Genomic DNA, 23,181 nt, shown 5'->3' on the forward strand with positions numbered 1-23,181 from the left:
GCCGGACAGGGTCTCCCTGTCACCCTGTGCAGCGTCGCCCTCTACAGCCCACAGTCCTGCAGCTTCCAGAGCCATCTCTCCGAAGGGAAACGAAAGCCAGTCACTCTCCAGCTATCTTACTCTGGCTGCCCCTGGGATAAAATCCACACTCCACCCTGGCCCACAGGCCTACGTGACCTCTGCCCTCACGCTGCACACTCCAGCCCTATCCTTTCAGCTTCCTAAACAAGCCCAGCAGTCACTCCTCGGGCCTTAGCTTTGCAGCTCCCTCTGTGCCCCCCCAGCCACTCCACTGGGGGTCTCCCACATACAGAGCAGCCTCCTCCCAACCCAGGGGCTCACTATCATATCACCCATTACTTCCTTCACAGCGTGTACTACAATTGGGGATGACTTTTTATCACGTGTTGGCCCATCAGGTCTAAGTTCTACAACAGCAACAGCCTCAACTATCTGAATCACTACCATGTCCCCCAACCTGGTAGATGGGCAAGTACATGGGTAGATGGAATGATGGATGGGTGGGTGAGTGAGTAGATGAATGGATGGGTGAATAGAAGAGTAGAGGGATGGGTAGGTGGCTGAGTGGATGGGTGAATGAGTGGATGGATGGGTGGGTGAATAAGTGGGTGGATGGGTGAGTGGGTGCATGGGTGGGTAGGCGGGTGGGTGGGTAGATGGGTGGGTGTGTGTGTGGGTGGGTGGGTGGATGAGTGGGTGGATGGATAGATAGATGGGTGGGTAGATGAGTGGATGGATGGGTGGGTGGATGAGTGGATGGATGGGTGGGTAGATGAGTGGATGGATGGGTGGGTGGATGAGTGGATGGATGGGTGGGTAGGTGAGAGGATGGATGGATGGATGGGTGAATGTGAACTGATGGGTAGATGAGAGAGTGGGTGGGTGGTAGGTGAGAGGATGGATGATGGGTAGATGAGTGGGTGGATGGATATGTGGGTAGATGGATGGAGGAGTGGATGGATGGATGGTGGGTAGATGAGTGGGTGGACATATAGGTAAATGGATGGGCAGGTGGATGAGTAAATAGATAGGTGGATGGGTAGATGAATGGATGGGTGCTCTGGGGAGTGCAGGAGCAAAACCAGTTGCCTTTTGTGTCCTTGATCCCTCACTTCATGCTGAGTTCTGTAACCAAAGGAACCTACAACCCTCCCTCTCACCACATCCCCACCCTGTTACCACCATCAGCAGCCAATCCCAGGCTTGCCTGAGAAATCGCATCTCCTCATCCTTCTTCTCATCCTCGCTGATGATCTTGGAGGTGGTGATGCTCACCTCCACACCATCCACCACAAACTTGCGTGTCCTCTTGAGGGTTTTATTGTGCAGCCTTGAGTCCTGGCAGAGTAAAATCATTAGGCAAAGCTCAGGATTTCAGCTAAGAATCTGTGGATGACACAGGGGTGTGGCCCACAGCCTCCTTGGCCCCACAGCCTCGACATCCAGGTAGGACATAGCTGTCCATCATCCCCCTCTTGCCTCAAGCTTCCCATCTTGGAGTCCTGAGTGTCTGAGCTTACCCCCTCTACTCCAGCCCTGATCTTGGCCTTCAAACACTGCCCCTTCCCGGCCCCACACCTGGCTGCCCGCACTCTCACACACAGGACGTGGCACCAGAAAGAACCGGGTTCTAATCCTCCCTCTACCACGTACTGGTTCTGTGACCCTGAGCAAGTCCCTTGTCCTGTCCAAGCCTCAGCTTCCTAAACTCATCAGAGGAAGAGCACAGCAGTGCTCACCTCCCAGGGTGCTTACAAAGACACAGCGAGAGAGTGCGTGGGGGACACAGCACAGAGCCCAGCTCATGGCGACTGTTCAGGACTTGGTATTTATATCTGACAGTTAGGACTGCAGACCACAATCTCCTACCACAGTGCCAAATCCAAAGAGCCCGGAAAACTGAAGTTCATAACTGATTTGGAAGTCAAACCCAAGCTGCCCTGAACTCCACGGGAGGCCACACCCGTCTGGAGCAGCTCCCATGAAATTATTCATAATCTTTATCTTTTTCTGTGAGTAATCATGCATTTCAGACACAACTGCTCAGAGTGCTGCCAAGACTCCTCGGGGGGTTTGAATACCCTCTGAAAATTGCTCCCGACTCAGCTGAGAGCCTGTGCGCCTGCCCTGGAGTCATCATGGCATCTCCCCCCTCTGACCTCAGTGGGCTTCCGAGGCCCTTGCTGGCGTAGCCCAGCCCTGCGGCCGGACTCTGCCCCGAGGGCCTTCCAGCCAGAACAAAGAGGGCAGGCCAGGGCTGCGTACCGCAGTAAGTCTCCATCCCCTCAAAGTGGGCTCTGAAGCCCCGCTCCTGCTCAGCCAGGACCAGTGGCCAGCACTCACTCCCTGAGGGCTTGCTCCCCCCCAGGCTTCCAGGGGCTCCAGACACCATGGGCACTGAGCAGCCCCACCCGACTCTCCTCCTCCTCCAGTGCCCAGCCGGCGCGTGCTAGGGCTCAACTCCAGACTACCGGTGAGAGATGGGGAGTGGCGGGGAGGAAAGGGGCCTGGGGGCTACAGCCCCCCCACTAGAACTACTCGGGGTCACGGGGCCTCCTGCCCTCCCCCCCACACACACCCCCCAAGGTAACAGGCTCCTCATCTCGCTGCGGGTGCTGATACGGTCCATGGACTCTTAGAACAGCTGTGTTCCCGGACTCACTGCCAGTCAGCCAGCAAAGGAATGTTCTCAACACCCATGAGAAGAGGTAGGGGAGACCCTGCTCTGCTCTTTATTTTTTATAATTACCTTTTTTTTTTTTTCTTTTGGCTTAGGTGTCTTTTTAAGTGGAGAAGGGACAGGCTATCGTCTTAAGGCAGCTGAGGGGCCCTGATGCTGCGTGTACATTAGAACCACTGTCTGTGCTTGTCCTGGTGACATGTTAGAACCGTGCTCTCCTTCTCTTCCTGAAGCTAATTCTTGGGCTGGCTGGCTGCCTTTCCTTCTTTCACTTCCCTTCGTTTAGCAAATATTTTTGAGTCTCTACTGTGTGGTTTCCACCAAGTAAACAACAGGAGAAAAAAACAAAACAATACAGTATCTTCCCTAAAATCAGCCTCGGCTGGGGATGAGCCTCAGTGTGGCCTGGTCAAGTGGGCAAGAGTGAGTTCAAGAATATCCTGAGATTTATCAGTGTGGGCAGGGGGGCGTCAGCCCTTCCTGAGGGGGCAGCCAGGCTTCCACTGGGAGAGCAGAATGGCACGTGGGGTTCAGAGCACCAAGTCTGTGGGGCTGCCCAGCTCTCCACTCCCCACCTAAGCCTCCGTCTGCTCATCTGTACACGGAGATGATGAAGGAGCCTCCATTTTCTTTAAAGCACTTCTCAGTGTTGGCCTCCATGCTGAGTCCTCAAGCTCAGTGGCTACTGTCGTTCACGTCAGCCACCTCCAGAAAGGCCACTGAGCCCCAAGAGTGCCTTAAGCCCACTCCCTGTAACTGAATCGACCAGTCAGCAGCTGGACCACATGGCTGACCCGCAAACAAGAGAACTTCACTCCTAGACCCCTCTCTCCCGAACTTCACCAAACCCAATTTAAATGGATACACAAATTGAAATTTAAACCTGAGCCAACTGCCCGGCATGACTAAATCCCAGACTGAACTCAGATATTCTGGAGATTACACTATGAATTGAGCTCAAGGCTCTTTAAAGAAGAGCAATCCTCGTGAACCACTTAAAAGGGAAGGCGGCCACTAACGGCTTCCAAAACCAAAACTGGGCCGCACGTCCTACACACTCCGGCTCCAAACCCGTGGTAGAACCGGTGGCATTACCTTGATGGACAGAGAGCCTGTTTCTCTGTTCAGGGACAGGTCGGCTGAGAGGGAGGTGTTGTAGTCCATGCTCTCGGAGGCGGCGAGGCTGCCACACTCTGAGTCCCTCTTGGACGGGCCTGGGGCTGCCTGCGTGGGGGGCTCCAGGCTGCCGTTGGCCAACGTCTCGGCACCCAAGGTCTCCAGGGCACTGCTGTTGGGACGGCTCTGGCTTGCTTTCTGGGACCTGTTGGCTGCTGGACTGAGGTCCCCGCCGTGGTCAGCGACTTGCTTCTCCTCGGACACCTGAATTCTGGCATCCATGGACACTGGCCGGGACTTCCGGAAGGGTGCTGGCACTGCCAGGCCAGTCTCATTTCCAGGAGCCACATCTGGGGGGTTGGTGGTTTGGAGGGATCTGTCCCCAGAGGGCTGGCTGGGCCCATTCACACTGTCCTGAGGCTGGCTGGGTGGCACTGGGGTGAAGGATGATTCTTTGAGAAGCTTGTCGGTATCGAGACTCAGTTGACTCACCTCAGAAGAGTCTCGAGTATGGTTCCCCAGAGGCTAGGAAGGAAAAAGAGTCAAGACCATGCTATTTTATGTCTAAGACAGGAGTGAGGGATGCAGTAGGGCCGGAAAGTCAGACACTCACAAGGTGAAGTAGGCCAGGGTCAAGGACATACCATAGTCATCCCTCTCTAGTGAGCCACAGTCCTCACGACTCCCTACTGTCTAACCTACAGTAGAATTACTACTTGTTTCGAGTTCATTGAATACCTGTTCTTCCTCCTACGAGCGGAGGTAACTGTGGCCAGCTGGACAGCTCATCCCCTGTCTAAGGGTGGCAGTGGCCACTCTGCTCCAGCTAATTGTGACAATGGAGACAGACCTTCCAATTTTTTAAGACAAGGCTAGAATCTGGATTTTTACCTGACGCCACCTGATTTTTAGATGGCAACTAATTCAAGTTTTTGGTTTTGTTTTTTTTAGTTGCATAAAAACCAAACCAAAACTATCGAGAAGCTAGATTCAGTCTATCATCCACTAAGTTTTTAAAGTTTTGTTTTGTTTCTTAGAGCTTTTGGGGGCTGGTAAGTACTGGAAACATTGCTACTATGAAATAGAACACCCATTTCAGTGGATAAAATATAAACATCCAGGGAATGAATAAAGTGAGCACCCCCAGAGCCATCTTCCATGTCAGGAGTGGAACACTGCCCACCTCAGAGACCCCCCCGCCTATGTCTGTCTCTCCCCTTGACATAATAGTTGTCCTGACATTGATCTCTAAGTGTTACAGGTTAGTTTGCTTGTTTTCAAATATGGTATTAATGGAATCACACCGTAGCGTTCCCTTGGGTCCTAATGGCCGCTGGCTTTAACCTTGGATATGGAAGCTTCCAGAAGGAACTCTAATCCACCTCCTTATTCAACAACCCTAGAATGATAGTTCAGGAATTCAGATCTGATCCTATCATCCCACACCAATGCCCAGCCCTTGCCTGAAACGCTCAGCCCCCACCACCCTCACAAGGGTCAGCCTCCTGCCTGTGGAAAACCAGGACGGTGTGACTGTTTTCTGCCTCCCTCCCCAACCTTGCTGTCCGCGGCGTCCTCCTGGAGACAGGACCCAGACACACCACCTCCCTCTCCCACCACGGTTTTCCTACACCTGGCCCTGCCGCCTATCAGCACAACTGGCCACATCATTCCTCGACTTCACTTTGCCCATCTCTAAAATGGAGCCCTGGTTCTCCCGTCAGAGTTGCGGAGTGCCCAGCCCCCAGCAAGGGCTCCGTAAAAGGCTAGGGCTGCAGGGCTGATTCTGCTCCTCCTCCTCGGTGCTTCCCTTCCTCATCCTGGTAAGGATTCAGGCCAGCCTGTGGCTTCTCCCAGGATCCCATCAAACTCGAGACAGCACTACACTGCCCATTCCCTGACAGATGAGTCCAGCCCCTGCCTCACTCGCTCCACGGCACCATCTGGACAGCAAGTTTCCCTCCTGGAAGAGGCCCTTCCCAAGTGGCGTCGACCAGGGATCTGAAAGCCAACAGCTCAGGACAGAATCCAGCCCACAGACATGTTTTGCTTGGCTCACAGGTTTTTTTAAAAATTTAAATTAGCTTTAATTTAAATTTAAATTCAGCCAAGTGCTGAAGCTGCTGATGGGTTACAAATGTGCCAAGACATGGGTCCCCTAGGCACTCGGGGCAGCCAGACAGGGTCTGGGGTGCCCGGAGCCCCTCGGCCTCTTGCCTTCGGTCACGTGTAGCCTTTACCTGCATTTATCCCACAGGGTGCTAAAAACATTTTCATTTTGCATGTGAGCCACAAGAGGAAAAAGGCAGGGAAGCACTGAGTCAGCTACCAACTTTTAAAAACTGGAAGATCCCATGTGAAAATCTAGATTACTGCTCTTTCCTGAAAGCGTACAGAATCTGGCCAGCACACCCCCGCTGCCTCACCCTGGCCCATGTGCTGACATACGTAACCTGTGGCGTGGGGGGCTATAATCCCTGAGCTGGGGAGAACCAGGAATCCTTCCTGCACCCCCCAGGTCCCCTCTTATACCAGCCAAGGCCTGCCGGGATCCCGTCCCTCCCCAGCACCCCAGCCCTTTCCAGGCCTTACAGAGGTGGCATCCGTGGACTCCTCCTCTTCCCCCTCCTCCCGGCCATCCTCGATCTCCTCCATCACTTCGGCCTTGGCCTCGGCCACCAGCTCCCGCAGGGCCTTGTTGCTGGTGATGCTGCTGACAAAGGGATGCTGAGGGGGCAAGACACACCTGGATTAGAACCACTTTGGGCAGGAGGGGGCAGGAGGGTGCAGGCGAAGTCTTGGGGGAGGCCATCTCCCAGGCAGAGAAGGCCAGTGGCATCCCTGAGTACAATGTGAACGTGTACTTGGTAAGGGAGAGCCAGAGGCGGCCCACAAAGTCCTGTGTGTGCTGGAAGAGGCCGAATCCTGGCTCTGCCCCCCACCAGCTGTGCAACGCTGAGCGTGTCACTTTCCTTCCCTGAGCTGCAGGCTCATCTCCAAAGTGGGGACGATAATGCCAAACCTATAGGGAGGTCGTAAGGATTAACCGAGATAATGCACAAGGAAGTGTTTAGCTCAAAGCAGGAGCTCAAGCGATGTTTGGGGGGTTGTTTGTACATTTGTTTGGTTTTTTTTAAAAGGTTTTAATATATGGTTTTAAAATATCTACTACAGGGGCACCTGGGTGGCTCAGTCAGTTGAGTGTCCAACTCTTGATTCCGGCTCAGGTCATGGTCTCGGGGTCCTGAGATCGAGCCCCACGTCGGGCTCCACGCTCAGTGCAGAGTCTGCTTGTCCCTCTCCCTCCCCCTGCTTGCTCTCGCTCTCTCTCAAATAAATAAGCAAAATACTTTAAAAAAAAAAAAAATCTACTACATATCCTTTATTGAAGTGTTACTTACACCCAGTAAAGTTCACAAATCACTAAGCTCAATGACTTTTTTCCACTTATATACTAGGTATGACCATAGCCCACCTGAGACACCAAAGGTTTCCATCTCCGTATCATCAACCCCACTCCCCCTAGTTGCCCAGCCCCAGAAACTAGTTTTGCCTGTTCCCTAAATTTCATGTGAACAGAATAAAAAATATGCAGTCCTCTGTGACTGGTGGTGTGGTTGAAATCATGAGATTCGCCTACCTCACTGCATATATTGGTAAACTGGTCCTTTTTCATTCCTGTGCAGTTATCTACTGTATGGAGAGGTCACAACCTGTTTATTCATTCTGCTGCTGATGGACATTTGTGTTGTTTCCTGTTTTGAGCGACTATGAATAAAGCTATGAACGTGTGCATATAGGTAGGTCTTTGGGAACACGCATGTTTGCAAATTCTTAAGGGAGTGTCGTGTAGGTTCTATTCCTAGGCATTTACAGAAAGGTCACATCTCTAAAATAATGAAGGCTCTTTCACACACCTTGCAAAACACCAAAGCTTTTAAGGCCTCAGCAGATGTTAAATCAGCGCAAGCACCTTCCCTGATAGAAGTCTGTTCTCGGGCATCTAATCCCCAGCCCTGGGGAGTGGACGAGGATGTGAGATTGCTCACCCAGGGCCGCTTGGAAAGAGATGTTGTGTGTGTGTATTAGGGGAGCAGAGGGGTCTCATTAAATCAGAGTTTGCTCATTTGAATTTAGAGGAAGGCTCCGATGAAATCTGCCTTCACTGTCAGAAAATTTATCAGCGGAGGAACAGTGTCAACGAGACTGCAGGGAAGTATATAAGTGACTAAGAATACATTTTCAACACCTTGTAAACACATGCACCACTGATAGGTCCATTACAAATCATTTTTATGTGCTTGTTCATTTAGAACAGTTCATTTGTGGAAGGTCACGAGACAATACCCCTTCCACTCGAGCACCTAGTGGTCCTTTCTGACCTGAAAGGAATAACCCTCACTCCTTTTAAAGAGCCCTAAACCAGCCTGGCTGTCTCTAGTTAGTCCAAACTAGTAAAGATTTTAAGAATTTCATTTCTTGGGGCGCCTGGGTGGCTCAGTCAGTTAAGGTCTGCCTTCGGCTCAGGTCATGATCCCAGGGTCCTGGGATGGAGCCCCACATCAGGCTCTCTGCTCAGTGGGGAGCCCACTTCTCCCTCTGCCTGCCGCTCCCCCTGCTTGTGTTCCCTCTCTCACTATCTCTCCCTGTCAAATAAATAAAACCTTAAAAAAAATTTTTTTTCATTACTTTTCTTTCTCTCCCACGCCCCATTCATTCACTGATTCGGGCCACAGCCACATGTTGAGGCCAATGATGTGCCAGGTGCTGAGAGAAGGCTGAACGACAGGATGGGCACGGTCCCTGCCCTTGGGGCTTGCAGCTGAGTGGGAAAGAATAGGTATGTAGCCAAACGACACACAAGATCATGACAGGTCGGGGCTCCTGGGTGGCTCAGTCAGTTAAGCATCTGCCCTCGGCTCAGGTCATGATCTCAGGGTCCTGGGATTGAGCCCCACGTCAGGCTCCCTGCTCAGGAGGGAGTCTGCTTCTTCCTTTCCCTCTGCCACTCCCCACCCCGACTTGTGTGCACTCTCTTGCTCTCCAAGAAATAAATAAAATCTTAAAAAAAAAAAAAAAAAAAAGGTCATGTCAGATCAGGTAATGGGATAGCATGAGGCTGGAACCACATGGGCCTGGCCTGGGCAGCGGAGGCTACTTAGTCTATGGTCACAAGGGTCTCCCTGAGGAGGTGACATTCGAGCTGGCCAGGGAAAGATCCGGGCACACAGAATTCCAGGCAGGGGAGCAGCGAGTACAAGGGCCCTGGGGCCAGACAGAGTTTGGCAGGCGGGAGGCACGGCTAGAAGGCCAGGGTGGCAGGGCTTGTGGAAGAGAGAGGAGGAAGGAGAGGGTGGTGCAGGCAGGGTCCCCGAGCTGTAGTGAGAAGCTGAGACTTTCTTCTCAGAAGCTGCCGGACGGTGCAGCAGAGCAGTAGTATTATCTGTTTACCCTTTAAAGGTGTCAGTCTGGCTGCTGTGTGGTTCCAAAAGGTCTTGAGTGGGAGAGCTAATAACGGCTTACTAATCATGGGAGGCAGGAGAGTGTCGTGGTGAGAGTACTGGCTTTAGATGAAATCTGTCTGGGATGAAATGCTGCTTCCACCACGACCCTGGGTGAGTCACTCAACCTCCCTAAGCCTCAGTTTGCTCATCTGTATACTGGGAATAATAGTATGGCTGTTGTAAGCAGTAGAGTAAGTGCTCCAAGTATGGCAGCCGTCATCTACACCATCACCATCACCATCATCACCTCCTCCACCACCACCTCGGTCCCCACCGTCACCACTGTCGCCGTCACCACCAGCAGCACAGTTAGACAAGCCTCTAAGGCACAAGTTGCACCCCCAGCCATCCCTCCTCCCTCCTGCATCCCCACAGAGCACAGCTTTTTGGAACTGAGGGTGAGCATCAGATCCCGAAGGTTCTCCGAGCCTCGCACTGCCCAACCTCACACATGAATCTGAGCAAGAAGCCACGGGACACCTCGCGGCAGTTGCTCAAGCAGATGCAGCAGAACTAAAGAATGCAGGCACACGTTTCTGGAAATACCAAGTTTTCATCAGGGCACGCCACACGTTGACCAACTCAGTGGCTTTCCAGTATGGCCAGGAGTCTTGCTTTCTTGGGGCTGGACCATCTGCCCCATGGCCTCTCATGAGCACCCCGGGGTCCTCAGGAAGGGGATGCCATGGGGAAGAAAGCCCTTCGCCAGAGGAGCAGGTGATCAGGGCAGATCCCCGGGATGCCAATCCCGGAATCCCCAGGCAGGCACGGCTAACAAGGCAGGCCTTCCAGTAGCTGATGAGGCCCAAAACACTGTTTTGTCAACTGCCTGGAACAGAAAGCACAGCCTACCTCCCTCACTGCCTCAGCACCACTACCTCCAGGGATGTGTCCAAAGAAGAGAAGTCCCCAACCCCAAACCGCCAGGGCCCAGTGGAGAGCCAGAGCCCTGCTGCAAGGAGGCCCGGGGCCTCCCCGGGCAGGAAGTGCATGGTGTACCTGCGTGGGGACAGGCTGCTCGGGCACACGGGTCCCCAGAAAAGTGCTCGCGCACCCCTGCACAGGCCCAGACAGAGGGGAACTCAGCCGCCTGCTCCTTCAGGAAGAGGCACAGCTGTTGTGTGTCATCTCTGCAAGAAGCCCCGCAAGGCCACACAACTCGCCAACTAGTACCTGCCCACTGGCCAGGACCCCTCCTGCCATCTACACAGACATCCTTTCCAAGACGGGAGCCTGGTTTTCCTCAATGTGCTTAGAAACCACCAGCCAGGGGGTCCTACACTCCGAGGCTGGCTTTAGAAAATGCCTGATGCCACTGTCAAGGTTTCAGTTGTCAGCTGAAAATGCCTGATGCCACTGTCAGTTGTCCAATTCCCCCCTCCCTCCCATCCAACTTCTCTCTCTTTCTATCTCATTCCTTCTTCCGCTCCTTCATTCGTTCAGGGAGGAGGCGTACCAGAGTGGTCAAGAGAACAGGCTTTGGAATGAGACAACCAGGATCAGAATCCCAGCTTTGTCTCTTACAAGCTGTGTGACCTTGTGCGGGCTACCTAACCTCTCTGTTGCCTCAGTTTTATCACCTGTTTGATGGAAATGTGAATAGTACCTACTTCATACTTTGTTATAAGGATTAAAGTAGTTAACATTTGCTAAACATTTAGAAAAGTACCTGGCATGGAGAAAGCGTTACCCTACAGTTAAGTTAAAATATTAACGAATACTTGTTGAGGGCCCTCTACATACCAGACACTGTTCTGGATGCTTGGGACACATCAGTGAACAAAACAAAGACTGCTGTCCTCAGGGAGCTGACATGCTAGGGATTAACAATAAACTTAATAAACAAGTAAACTGTGGAAAAATCAAAAGTAGGGCAGGGAAAGGAGAACTAGGACTATGTTGGGAGTAGAAGTGGCAGGTTTCCAGTTTGAAATAGGGTGGTTGGTGGAGGCCTCACTGAGAAGAACAATGACTTAAAGAAGAGACTCAACCACGGAGGTGTCTGAGGAAAAAACATTATAGGCAGTGTGAAGAGCTGTGCAAAGGCCCTGAGGCAGTTGTATGCCCAGACTGTTGGAACTACAGCAAGGAGGCCAGAGTGGCTGGAATCGAGTGAGGGAGTTGGGATGGGGTGGGCAGATCGTGTAGGACCCTGCAGGACACTGAGACTCTGGAGTTCGGCTTAAGTGAGAGGGGATCCATTAAGGGGCAGGAGGGACAGGAGCTGACATCCGTGTTAAGGTTTCCCTCTGGCTGCTGTGCTGAGAACAGACTGAAGGAGGACAGGGAGACCAGTGAGGGAGTAATAATCCAAGCAAAAGTCAGACCTATGGTTGCAACGGAAATGGTGCCAAGTGGTCAGATTCGGGGCATGTTCTGAAGGCAGGGACGACAGAATTTCCTGACAGAATGGACATGGAGCCCACAAGAAAGAGTGGCACCAAGGATGCTTGCCAGGTCTGGGGCCTGATGGCAGGGCAGGTGGGTTGCCACTCCCTGAGACGGGACAGCCATTGGTCGAGCATATGTGGGGAAAGCGGAGGGCACTCGGGTGTGGACATCCACACCGGGGTGGTAAGTAAACGGCCGGATGCGGACACCTAGGACAGGTGGAGCAGCTTGGGCTGCAGGGAAAACATGGCAGTTGCCGCAACCAGGTGGGACCCTCGAGGTGAGTGGAGATGGGGCGGGGGTGGGGGGAAGGCCCTGACGCGCTTCCACAGCAATCAGTCGCAGGAAAGAGCAGGAGAGAAAGGACGCTGCGGAGTGACCGGTGACAAGGAAAGACACCAGGAGGCCGTGGGGGCCCGGAAGCCAAGCGCTGGCAGTGGCGAGGATGAGGGTCAGCTGTGGCTGCTGTGGCCGGGTCCCACGGCACGAGCGCAGAGGCCGCAGCCAGCTACCAGGTCCAACAACGTGAGTCACAGATGACCCTGACAAGAACGGCTGGGATACGGTGTGGCAGGTTCATAACCAACTCGCCTCGTGTCCGCGGAGCACCTGACCTGACAGCCATCGTGCTAAAAACAGCGCGTGCAGAATCTCGTTCCCTCGTACGACTGCATAAGGGAGCACTAACCGCGTCTCACAGGTGAGGAAACTGAGGCACAGAGTGAGAACGACTCCTATTCCGGGTGGCCAAGCCTGACCTCAGAGCCCGGGTCAATAATCACTACGTGACACGGTCCCCAAGAATCTCTGTGCAGGTGAGGGGGTAAATCAGAAACCAGTGTCAACTCAAGGCATGAGGGGCCGGGAGGAAGCTCCCAGAACCAGGCAGAAACAGGGGGCATGAGCAGCTCTGCAGGGGGCACTGGGAAGCCAAGATCGGGAGGCCCCCTACCTGTCACTCAAGGCCAGGTGACCTCGGGCAGGCCAGGCTCCACCCTCCCCCACCCAGAAATAGAGAGGCACAAGGACAAAGCTGACAGCAGCCTAAGCCCCGAAGGCGTTTTCTTGATCTCAAGGGACCGCTCCTCTCTTCTGCAACCCTTTCTGTCTTATACTAAGAATCCCTTGGCAGGACATTGTTTCCAACTATGTAACAAAAATTCCTGGCTCAGGCTGAGGCTCCAGGGCTGCCATGTGGGGATGGAGGACAGCTGGTCTCTTCCTGGTGGAATGTCCTGGATGTCCTGGAGGCCGGATGTAGCAGGCCAGGAGGTGCCTGCTCACAGGAAACAATTGGCCCCACGCAGCTTGGAGCTTCTGCATCTGACAGTGACGGCCCCCCCCCACCTCTGGCTTCCCCACCAAACACGGCAAAACCCAGGAAATGAGGCCTCTGCTACTCCAGACGTATCTTCGGTATCTTCGCACTCAACCCTCACAAGGACCCAGTTAAAGGGGGGCATTGCCATTATCCCCATTTCAGAGCAAGGACTGAGTCACAGAGAAGTTAAGCCAATCTCCCAGGGTCTCAGAGCCAATAAGCAGCAGAGCTGGGATCTGAACCCGGGACTTTACAGTCCACACACTTCATCACTGTGTTGCACACGCCGGAGGGACGCGCCGGAGCCTGGAATGCCGACAGGGCCCTGTGCCTGGCACGCAGCAGATACTCGGGAAAAGCGGCTGAACGTGAACAAAGACTCAGTGCTTGGTGTGGCCTCTTCTTCCTTCCCTCCCGACACACATCAGAGGTTGTGAGTCACTTACGTGGAAGGACCACTGTGGGCAGGGTCTGGAGCGGCGGCCCCTCCCCCAGAACCGAGGCCCACTTTCTCTCGGCCTCCCATCAGCGTTGACGGCACGGTGACAGCAACGGGCAGGCCTAGGACAGCTGGGCGGGTGGTGCCTGCCTCTTTCAAAACACAAGGCACCAGCCCGGGCAAAGGGCAGCTCCCAGCTACCTCCAATATTCCAAAAAGCTTCCAGGGAACCATCACCCCTTCTCCACGCGGAGGCCAGAGATTCCTCACACAGCAGCCAGACAGGCCCTTGTAAGTGTAGGCTGGATGCTATGTCCCTCATCCAAACCCTCAGGGGCGCCCCACTGCGCACAGGTGAAGTTCTGGTCTGGGCTTTCAAGACCCTGCGTGACCCCACGCAACCTGGCCCTTCATGCAGAAAAGAGTGAGCATCGCCTGCTGCCCCCATTTGAAAGAAAGGCCTGCTTCTACCACTGGCCCTTAGCTGGCCACTGGAAACCTCGGTTTGGGGAGAGGGTCCACCATGAATGGACAAGAGTGGCTTACTCTGCCTCAACTGTTTGCACAGACAACACAGTTCCCACGAGCATCGCTTTCCTTCTGGAAGTCTGCGTCCTGCTGCAAGGCATCAGGGCAATGAGTGTACCAGGGGGCTGTGTGTCCTCCTGGTGAGCACACACCCCACACCTCTCCGATCTCTGCCCTCATCCCTGGCTCCGTGCCCTGGCCTCCTCGCTCCTCCCAACCAGGCTCACAGGCCAGGTCTTTGCCTCAGCTCCCCAGCACCCCTCGCCTAGCCCCTGGCCCCCTCTGGGTGTCTGCTAAGAGCCCTTCCGTGCCCTCCTTTGATAGGAGAGCAGGCCCTCGCAGGCCCCTGGCCTCCTGAGTTGTTTTCTTTCTCTCCACAGCCCTTGTCTCTCCTTGCCACGGGCACCTATCTGCTGTCTGTGGCCTGTCTCCCCCACTAGAACATAAGCGGTGTGAGGACAGGCTCTGGGGGAGCTTCCTTCACCACAGCCGCGCCTGGGCTGGGGAGGAACACACCAGGAACACAAGCTTCCAGGTCATGGGTGAGCTCGCCCCGCCTGCAAAGGAAGGGCAGGGCAGAGGGGGCAGGCAGCCACCCCCAGGAGAGGGGAGCCACATACCTCCAGGAGCTGCGCAGCACTGGGCCGCGTCTCGGGGTTCTTATCTAGGGCCGTCTTCAGGAAGTCGCGGAACTCCACAGACCTGGGGGGTGGGGGGCACAGGTGGTAGCAGTCAGCTCGGAGTAGGGCAAGAACTGAGAAAATTCCCGAGTCACAGACTCTACTCTCCTGGGAGTCATGTGCTTCCCCAACACAGCCCTCAAAAGACAAAGGGCGCCTTCATGAGCTACAACGGTGAAGGTGACAGGGCTTTCGAGATGATCTCATCATGAACATCGCTGTATAGATGGGGACATGAAAATCAGTGGAGCAGAGACCTGCTCAAGGCCACACAGCAAAACAGAGGAGCGCTGGGGTTTAAGCCTGCACCCTGGTTCCCAGCCCAGGGCTGTGCCACGTGGCTGCCAGGGCCCGTTTAGGCACTTCCTCCCACAGTGGCATCCACCTTATTGGATCCCACAGTCTGCTCGGATGGACAGCCCACGTCAAGAGCACAGAGAACAGGAAAAGGCATGGAGGGCCCAGGTAGCTCAGAAAGGCCCGGAGTGTGCCTCACTGTCCCCCACACTGGGGCTTAGCAGGGACAGGAGAACCCTGGCCCTCCACCTGCCCAATCCCACCTGCCCCATGCCCCGGGCCCACTGGCCACACAGCAAACACCCTCGGGCTGGCCTTGCTCCTTACCACTTAGAAGGCGAGAGCAGAGTGGGGGGATCCGACTTGGCAATCTTGAGCAGGACCCGCATGGGGTTGAGTTCATGGTGCGGGGGCTCAATCTGGGCCATCTCAATCAGAGTGATGCCCAGGGACCAGATGTCGGCTTTGTAGTCATACGGTGTGTCCTTCATGGTCTCACACATCACCACCTCAGGGGCCATCCTGAACCAACCAAGGGACAACAGAGGACTAAGAACCTGGCCTCCACAGGTACTTCTCAGAGACTCAGGGTCAGGGACCACCACAAGCCAATGTCAGAGGGTTGGCAGCACTCCCGAATCACGACGTGCATTAGGGTCCATCCCACTGTCTTCCTTACGTTGGTCTTCACCCAGAAAGATGCCTTCAGAGGGGTTCCACCGCCATGTCCGGCTGCAGTTCCCGATGCCTGCCACAAGATGGCAGCAACAATCCAGAACACAGAGTCCTGGGGAAGGGGTAGGTGCAGGCAGAGGGGAAGGTGCCCAGAATCAACTGGGGGCACAAGGGGGGGTGGGGGGGGCGGACAGAATACAACAGTACAGAGAGAAGGGATGGGAGAGAACAGGAGAAAGAGGAATAAAAGGGCAGAGAGAGAGAAAGAAAGGGTGAGTAATAAGCAAGCAAGAAAGGAGTCTAACTCCCAAGTGAGAAGTAATGCACATGAAAAACAGAAAGTAATTAGGTGTGAAACTGAAAGAGTTTTCGTGGTTTTTTTTTTTTTTTAAGTAATAGTTTTGGAAAAGGAGGCGACACAATGGACTAGAGAGGTCCAGAGAAACTTCACAGGAGGGTAGGAATTGTTCATCTTCGCAGTCCCAGCCCAGGGCCTCCCATTCAATCTGTACTTGTTGAATTAATCAAGAATTGAACCATTTTCGGGGCGCCTGGGTGGCTCAATTGTTAAGCATCTGCCTTCGGCTCAGGTCATAATCCCAGGGTCCTGGGATCGAGCCCGGCGTTGGGCTTCCTGCTCAGCGGGGAGCCTGCTTCTCCCTCTCCCACTCCCCCTGCTTGTGTTCCCTCTCTCACTGTCTCTCTGTCAAATAAATAAATAAAATCTTTAAAAAAAAAAAAAAAAAGAATTGAACCATTTTCTAGGGGTTCCCGTTTAGGTGTTCTTAATGGAGCACTTTCTATATGCATCTTCCCGTTTAATCCTCACAGCAACCCGTGAACCCTGATTTCGTAGAGGAGGAAACTGAGGCACAGGGAAGCTAAGCAACTTGGCCAAGGTCACAGCACTCGTGAGTGGTGTGGCCTGGTCTCAGACCCACTGAGGCTGGCTGACTCAGGAGCCCTTGCCCCCGTCCTCTCTCCTCTACAGCAGCCAGAGGTCACCTTGGGGATTCTGAGGTTCAACCTTCAGTCCACCATTCCCTTTCCAGAAACTGCACATCTCACCAGTAAGGCGTTCCTATGAAGGAATCTCGCTTTTGCAGAGTTTTCAGATTCTTGGCAGACACACCAAAGTCAGCTGCAAGACAAAAATCAGATAGAGCATTCGATGGACATTCCTCCACCCACAGCCCTGGGGTGAGAACTCAGAGACAGACGTTCCAAATCAATTAACAGATGCCATTTCTTACCTAGCAAATTTCTGATACTGTTGTAAAGATTTATAGAGACATGCACTTTCCCTCCTGCTAATGAGAGTATAAATTGAAGAGCCTTTCAGGGAAGCAGTTGGGCAATAAATCTAAAGAACCTTTAAAATATCCATACTCTTCTGATCCAGTAATTCCAAATCTAGATATTTACCCTAATGAAATAATCTTAAACATAAAAATAGTATGCAGAATGATGTTCATCAAAGTGCTATTATAATAGTGACAAATTAAAAAGAACCCTAATTGTTTGGCTTTCAGGGAGTGATTTTAATCAGCAATAATTGTGCCTTGGATAAACGTCACTGGCTAGGCCTCTGCACGAAGCTGAGGGGGTGATTTTAAAACTTCTTATATACAATATATAATATATTCTGTCTTTTCCAAAAAGGATCTAAGATGGCGTATCAAGCACACACACAAACATACACACAGTAAGATAAACCAAGAAACTGAGAGGTAAGAAAGATAAAGGGTAAACAACTGAACAGATTAAGAAAAGTGTGATATATGGGCATATGACAGAGTATTTTATAGGCATTAAAATTAGTTTTGAAGTATTTTTATTCAATATTTTAACACTGAATTATACATATTAATACATGTCAATAGCAGGGGCACGTGGGTGGCTCAGGGTTCAGTTCAACTCCTGATTTGTGGCTCAGGTCATGATCTCAGGGTCGTGAGATCAAGCCCCGCACTGGGTGTGGAGTCTGCTTAAGATTCTCTCTCTCCCCTTTGCCCCCACCCAAGGCAAAACAAAACAAAACAAAAATATCAATATTAAAACATTTAGTATGTATTTAATATATATTAATATTTAACATGCATTTAAATGTTGCAATATTTAACACAATATTAAGATACTGTATTTATATACTTTTAAGATTAAGTAGGAAAGGGGAGGATACACAGTTGAATATATTGTATGGTCCCCATGATGCTCTTCTCCCCCCAAAAAAGGGCAAATATCTACATGAACTGACTTGGAGGAAATATACCAACTTGCTAAACTGGTTGTGTATGGATCATGAGACTAGACAAGGTTTCTTCTACTTTTCTCAATTCTTTAAATTTGCCATGATGAACATGTATGACTTTCAGGACTAACATAAATAAATAAATAAAATGTATCTCTAAACACACCCAAAACTACCAGTCTTCCTTCACATGCTTACTACTACAAGAAGAATCCAATGCCACAAAGAGAAATCTCCAATTCTCCTGTCTTCAAGGGTAAAGTTTCTTTTTTTTTTTTTTCATTTTTTTAAATAGAAATAAATATATTTACTGTTATGTTTTTAAACAACATTCCAACTAGTAAGTTAACATAAACTTTTATATGGCAGAAAAACAGATAAGTTTCATCTTGATTAAAAAATAAATTCAGGGGGCGCCTGGGTGGCTCAGATGGTTAAGTGTCTGCCTTTGGCTCTGGTCATAATCTCTGGGTCCTGGGATGGAGCCCCTGCATCGGGCTCCCTGCTCAGCGGGAAGCCTGCTTCTCCCTCTCCCACTCCCCCTGCCTGTGTTCCCCCTCTCCCTGTGTCTCTCTCTGTCAAATAAATAAATAAAATCTTTAAAAAAAAAATTAAAAAATTAAAATAAATAAAATTAAAATAAATAAAACATAAATTCAGGAGCAGGGCACCTGGGTGGCTCAGTGGGTAAAGCATCCGACTCTTGGTTTTAGCTCAGGTCATAATCTCAGGGTCGTGAGACTGAGCCCCCAAGTCAGGCTCCAGGCTCAGCGCAGAGTCCGCTTGGGATTCTCTCTCTCCCTCTCCCCTCCCCCTGCTCGTGTGCTCTCTCTCTAAAATAAATAAATAAAATCTTTTAAAAATAAATAAATAAAAACAAATTCAGAGCAAAGCAACACCTTGAGCAGACTGGTGATGCTTAATCCAAAGAGAAGTTGCAAAGCTGCGTACCTACCAGCCCCCCCACCCCCCACCCCCGGAAGCCTCTGTCTAGCTCTAGAAACAAGCCAGCCTGAACCACAGTCGCATAACAACTGCTGTCCTGGAGAGCTTGAATCAGACCCACAGTTTCAAACCAGGAAGGAGCACAATGCTAAGAGCAGGGGCCTGAATACCAGAGAACCGGTTCTAGTCTTGGCCCTTCTATTTCACTGGTTCATTCACCTATTCATCGGGGTGCCATCCGGAGCCAGACATTAGCCAGACGAGAACTAAGTCCTTGCCCTTGGGCAACTCAAAGTTTAGTGGTGGAAGCAGATAGCAATCAGACAAACACCACTAAATATCTAGTCCTGTGTAAAGGGTGGAAAGATAAGGAGCAGGGAGATAGGAGAGTCTACAGTCAGGGAGGTGAGAGAGCGCAGGGAGGGAGGGAGTACTTGGAGGAAGCACAGTTGAGTGCCTCCAAGCTATTCATTCATTCAACACATATTAATTGAACATCTATTATGTGCCAGGCACTGTTCTAGGCACAGAGCTGAACGAAAATCGCCACCCTCGTGTGGCTTGTTATTCTAGCAATGAAAACAGGCTCTCAACACCCCCCACGTGATTCATGGTGGGAACAGGGCAGATGGGCGGCTATTTTAGACAGGAGGTCAAGATCTGGGGGAAGATATTTCCAGACAGGGATAACAAACTGGCTGAAGGGCCTGGAGGGGCAGGGCACCGTGACTGGAGGGAGCGGGGAGGTAGAAGCTGATAAGGTGGGCGACAGGCAGGGGTCAGGACAATTAGCAAACCTCTGCCTCTCAGTGCCCCTGTCTGTGATACAGGGGTGGTGATACCAGTAGAACTACTTCGCAGGGTTGCCATGAGGATTAAATGACACACATAAAGCACCTGGCTGCAGGCCCTGCTCCCGGTAAAGGCTCTGTCCACGGGGCACGTGAGCTGGCAGAATTTTAGGCTGGGGCATTGCTGAGGCTCCTGGGAGTGGTCAGGAAAACTGGTCTGTGAGCCCAGTGCCGGCTAACTAAACAGCAGTTGTTCTCGGAGCGGATGACAGGCCTGGGGGGACCATCTGGCCCAGGGAGGGACCAACAGCTGCTGCAGGGGGAGGTACAAAACCAGGAAACCCAGATGAGAACCCGGCTCTGCAGCTGACTACCTGGGAGGCCAGGACAAGTCACCACCCCTCTGGGCTCCTGGGGAAGAATGTGGGGCCTGGCTCACCTCCTCCCTGCAAACACCAATAATGGCTGGCACGTCATCCTAGGAAATCTTCTGGGAACAATAGTGACTGCCTCTCTCAGACCCAGCGTCAGGCTCCCAGGAGGGAGCCAGGAGCTGCCACTCCCCGACCAGAGTCTCCAATCCCTGCCTGAGAAGAAAGAGGAAACGCAGAAACCACCAACTTTCACAAGGACACATAGTTGGTCCCCGAGGCCCTCCCATAGGCAAGAGCCCGCCAGCTTTTGGGATAGCTGCTACTTCTCCCTTCGCCCCACAAGACGGGGCCCACCCAGGCAGCCCCTCCCTGCAGCCCAGGGACCTCAGCCAATTCAGAGAGGGCTTCCCCCAGGCAGTCTCTTCTAATAAAAATCTCCTCTCTCCTCCCATTTTACAACAACAATCAGAAACAAGAGCAGGAGGTAGGTGGGGACTGTCATAAATTACCACGTCCATAAGGAAAGAGTCCATTTCTGCCTCGTCCATAGCTGCTCCCCCAGCACCTCATCCGGCACACGAAATACTGTTCCCAAGTGAACCACCGAATACATGAAAGGCCAGACCTTGCTAGACTACCTTTTAAGTCTAGAAAAAAAAAAACACTGGCTTTTAAGAAGTATGTTTGACAGCAATTCTCTTTCTAGAAATAGGTCCTCCAAACCAGATGATAAGATACATGGAAGCTTACAAAAGCATTGTTCCAAAGAGTAAAAAAATCGGAAGCTGCCAAGTTGTTGCTAGAGCTTGTCTGGCGAATGGTTAAATTATGGCACACTCCAGCCGTGAACCACCAGGCAGCCCTTAAAACGAATGAGGTTGCATGCATGTGTACGAATTGGGATGTTGTCCCTAATATGTTGCCCTGAACATGTTGCTGACTGATCAACGCATATAACAGAAGGTAGAGCGTGATTCCAGTTGTATTTTAAAAGAACGACATACGCATACTGTGTTGTCCAAACACACCCGCACACACAGAACAGGGTCTGCGATGTTACACGTCAAACTTCACAGTCACCACCTCCCCGGAAGCGGGATTTTGGTGAGCACACCAAGGGGGCCTTAACATTTTTTAACTTCAGACACTTTTATTCTTTAAAATGTCTTTGATAAAGAGTACGTACTGCCTTTCTGGTTTAAAAAGCTGAAAGGCACGTGGCCAAAGTTTTTTAGGTTTGTGGGTTTTTGTTCTTGCTTTTTGAGTAAAACCCAGTGGGAGCCAGGATGTGGTGAGAGCATTTCGCACTTGCCAGGGGCTGTGCTGCACACGCTGGATGAAGGGCACACTGGCCGCAGCTTAGTGACAAAACCCTGAAACGCTGCACACACCCAACCGACAGTTCTACCCAACCTGCCATTTACTGACAAGTGGGCAGGCGTACACAGCGCTGTGCAGACGTCTGCGCGTCCCGCAGACCCTCCTCTGCGGATCATTTTGCATATCATCTGCATGTATATCCCTATGCATATCGTTTATAGCCATGACCCTTTGGGCAGGGAAAATTATTATCCCACCCTTTTTAAGATTTTATTTATTTGACACATACAGAGAGAGAGAGAGAAAGAAACAAAGAGAGAGAGAGAGCACAAGGAGGGGGAGCGGCAGGCAGAAGGAGAGGGAGAAGCAGGCTCCCTGCCGAGCAGGGACCTCAATGTGGGACTCGATCCCAGGACCCCAGGATCATGACCTGAGCCGAAGGCAGACGCTTAACTGACTGAGCCACTCAGGCGCCCTATTATTCCCCTGCGACAGATGAGAAGACGGAGGTTTAGAGACATTAAGGAACTTGTGGACAATCACCCAGCTCTAAGGACACACATGATGCTAAGTCTGTCTCTTTACCACTAGGCGGTCCTACCTTTCTGTGCACAGAATAAACACTGACAGGGAGCCTACGGGGTGCATTCTAGTAACTTTGGGAGTGACTTTTGTTTCCTTCTTTGTGGGTCTTATTCCAAACTGTCTGTACGACTATATCTATATATTTACTTATATATATTTTCTTATTACCAAGGCAACGCTGCTTATCAAAAATTCATATATTTACAGATGAGAAAGTCTCCATAATCCTGGCAGAGATAAACATTTATGAGTCTGCTGCATATAGCTCCAGATTTATTTATATAAATAAAAAGTGTATGTGTAAATAAAAATACTTTTTAAAAATGAGATCAGATTAAACCTGCCATTTTGCAGCTTGTGTTTTGTCCCTTCACGTGTATATATACATTTTTATAAGAGATTACACATTTTCTACAATTTAATTTTCAATAGCTGAATTAGATTCCATTGTATGATAATACCATAACTTAATTAATCCTCTACTGGAGTAAATTGGAGTTCTCTTTTCTTACTGTTACAAATATTGTTGCAATAAATATCATTGTACATATCTTCCTATACATGTGTAAATACCACGTATTACTTTTATAATCAAAAATTACGTACACAATATAAGAACAACTATATATTATACATATACACAGGGCTGTGAACTTAGAATGTACGCAGATATGTAACAAAATCTCTCATCTGTCCTCTTAACTGTAGACCCCCAAAAGAATCCAAGACAAGAGGAGCCTTTTCCCAGATAATGCCAGGCCAGTTAAAGGCAAACTACTGTCCAATAAGAGTTCTGTACACCACCACCCCTTCCGTCCTGGACCGTCCACCCCAAGCCAGTGAGTCTGTACGCCAGTGTGGGCAAGGAAACCCTGGAATTCCAGGTCTGAGAACCTTCTAGACGGTCCTCACCCAGGGGTGGTACCTGTGTTCAAGGATGTGTTTGAAAGTGAACGGCAGGGAGCATCTGGGTGGCTCAGTCGGTTAAGCGTCTGCCTTGGGCTCAGGTCCTGGCATCAGGGTCCTGGGATCGAGTCCCGCATCAGGCTCCCTGCTCAGGGGGGAATCTGCTTCTCCCTCTCCCTCTATCCCTGCCCCCTGCTCATGTGCGTACTCTCTCATGCGCGCTCTCTCTCTCAAATAAATAAATAAAATCTTAAAAAAAAAAAGAAAAGGAATGGTGGCAGTCTGGTCCTCACAATGAAGAGGTGTGCTCCTGCCATTTAGTGGGAGAAAGCCAGGGCCACTGCACCTCTTAAGGCA

At 51.4% G+C, this 23,181-nt stretch overlaps 1 protein-coding gene and 1 long non-coding RNA gene across 6 annotated transcripts in view; both read right to left on the minus strand.

Annotated features, from left to right (window-relative positions):
• STK10 (serine/threonine kinase 10) overlaps positions 1 to 23,181 on the minus strand; it is a 117,114-nt gene that overhangs the window by 30,025 nt on the left and 63,908 nt on the right. For all 5 annotated transcript variants that reach the window (XM_036120303.2, XM_078066867.1, XM_078066868.1 and 2 more), the window contains exons 5-10: positions 16,721 to 16,793; positions 15,305 to 15,499; positions 14,621 to 14,702; positions 6,410 to 6,544; positions 3,797 to 4,342; positions 1,229 to 1,359 (exon numbers count right to left, since the gene is read on the minus strand). In XM_036120303.2, the coding sequence (XP_035976196.1) occupies positions 1,229 to 1,359; positions 3,797 to 4,342; positions 6,410 to 6,544; positions 14,621 to 14,702; positions 15,305 to 15,499; positions 16,721 to 16,793 (1,162 nt within the window). The remainder of the gene's footprint in view (positions 1 to 1,228; positions 1,360 to 3,796; positions 4,343 to 6,409; positions 6,545 to 14,620; positions 14,703 to 15,304; positions 15,500 to 16,720; positions 16,794 to 23,181) is intronic.
• Positions 18,455 to 21,472, minus strand: LOC144380958 (uncharacterized). Its single transcript, XR_013445317.1, has 2 exons — positions 20,523 to 21,472; positions 18,455 to 20,226 (listed from the first exon to the last, which is right to left on the minus strand). It is a non-coding gene; the product is annotated as an uncharacterized LOC144380958 (long non-coding RNA).

This window comes from Halichoerus grypus, chromosome 2 (genome assembly GCF_964656455.1).
Source record: "Halichoerus grypus chromosome 2, mHalGry1.hap1.1, whole genome shotgun sequence".
Classification (NCBI taxonomy): domain Eukaryota; kingdom Metazoa; phylum Chordata; class Mammalia; order Carnivora; family Phocidae; genus Halichoerus; species Halichoerus grypus.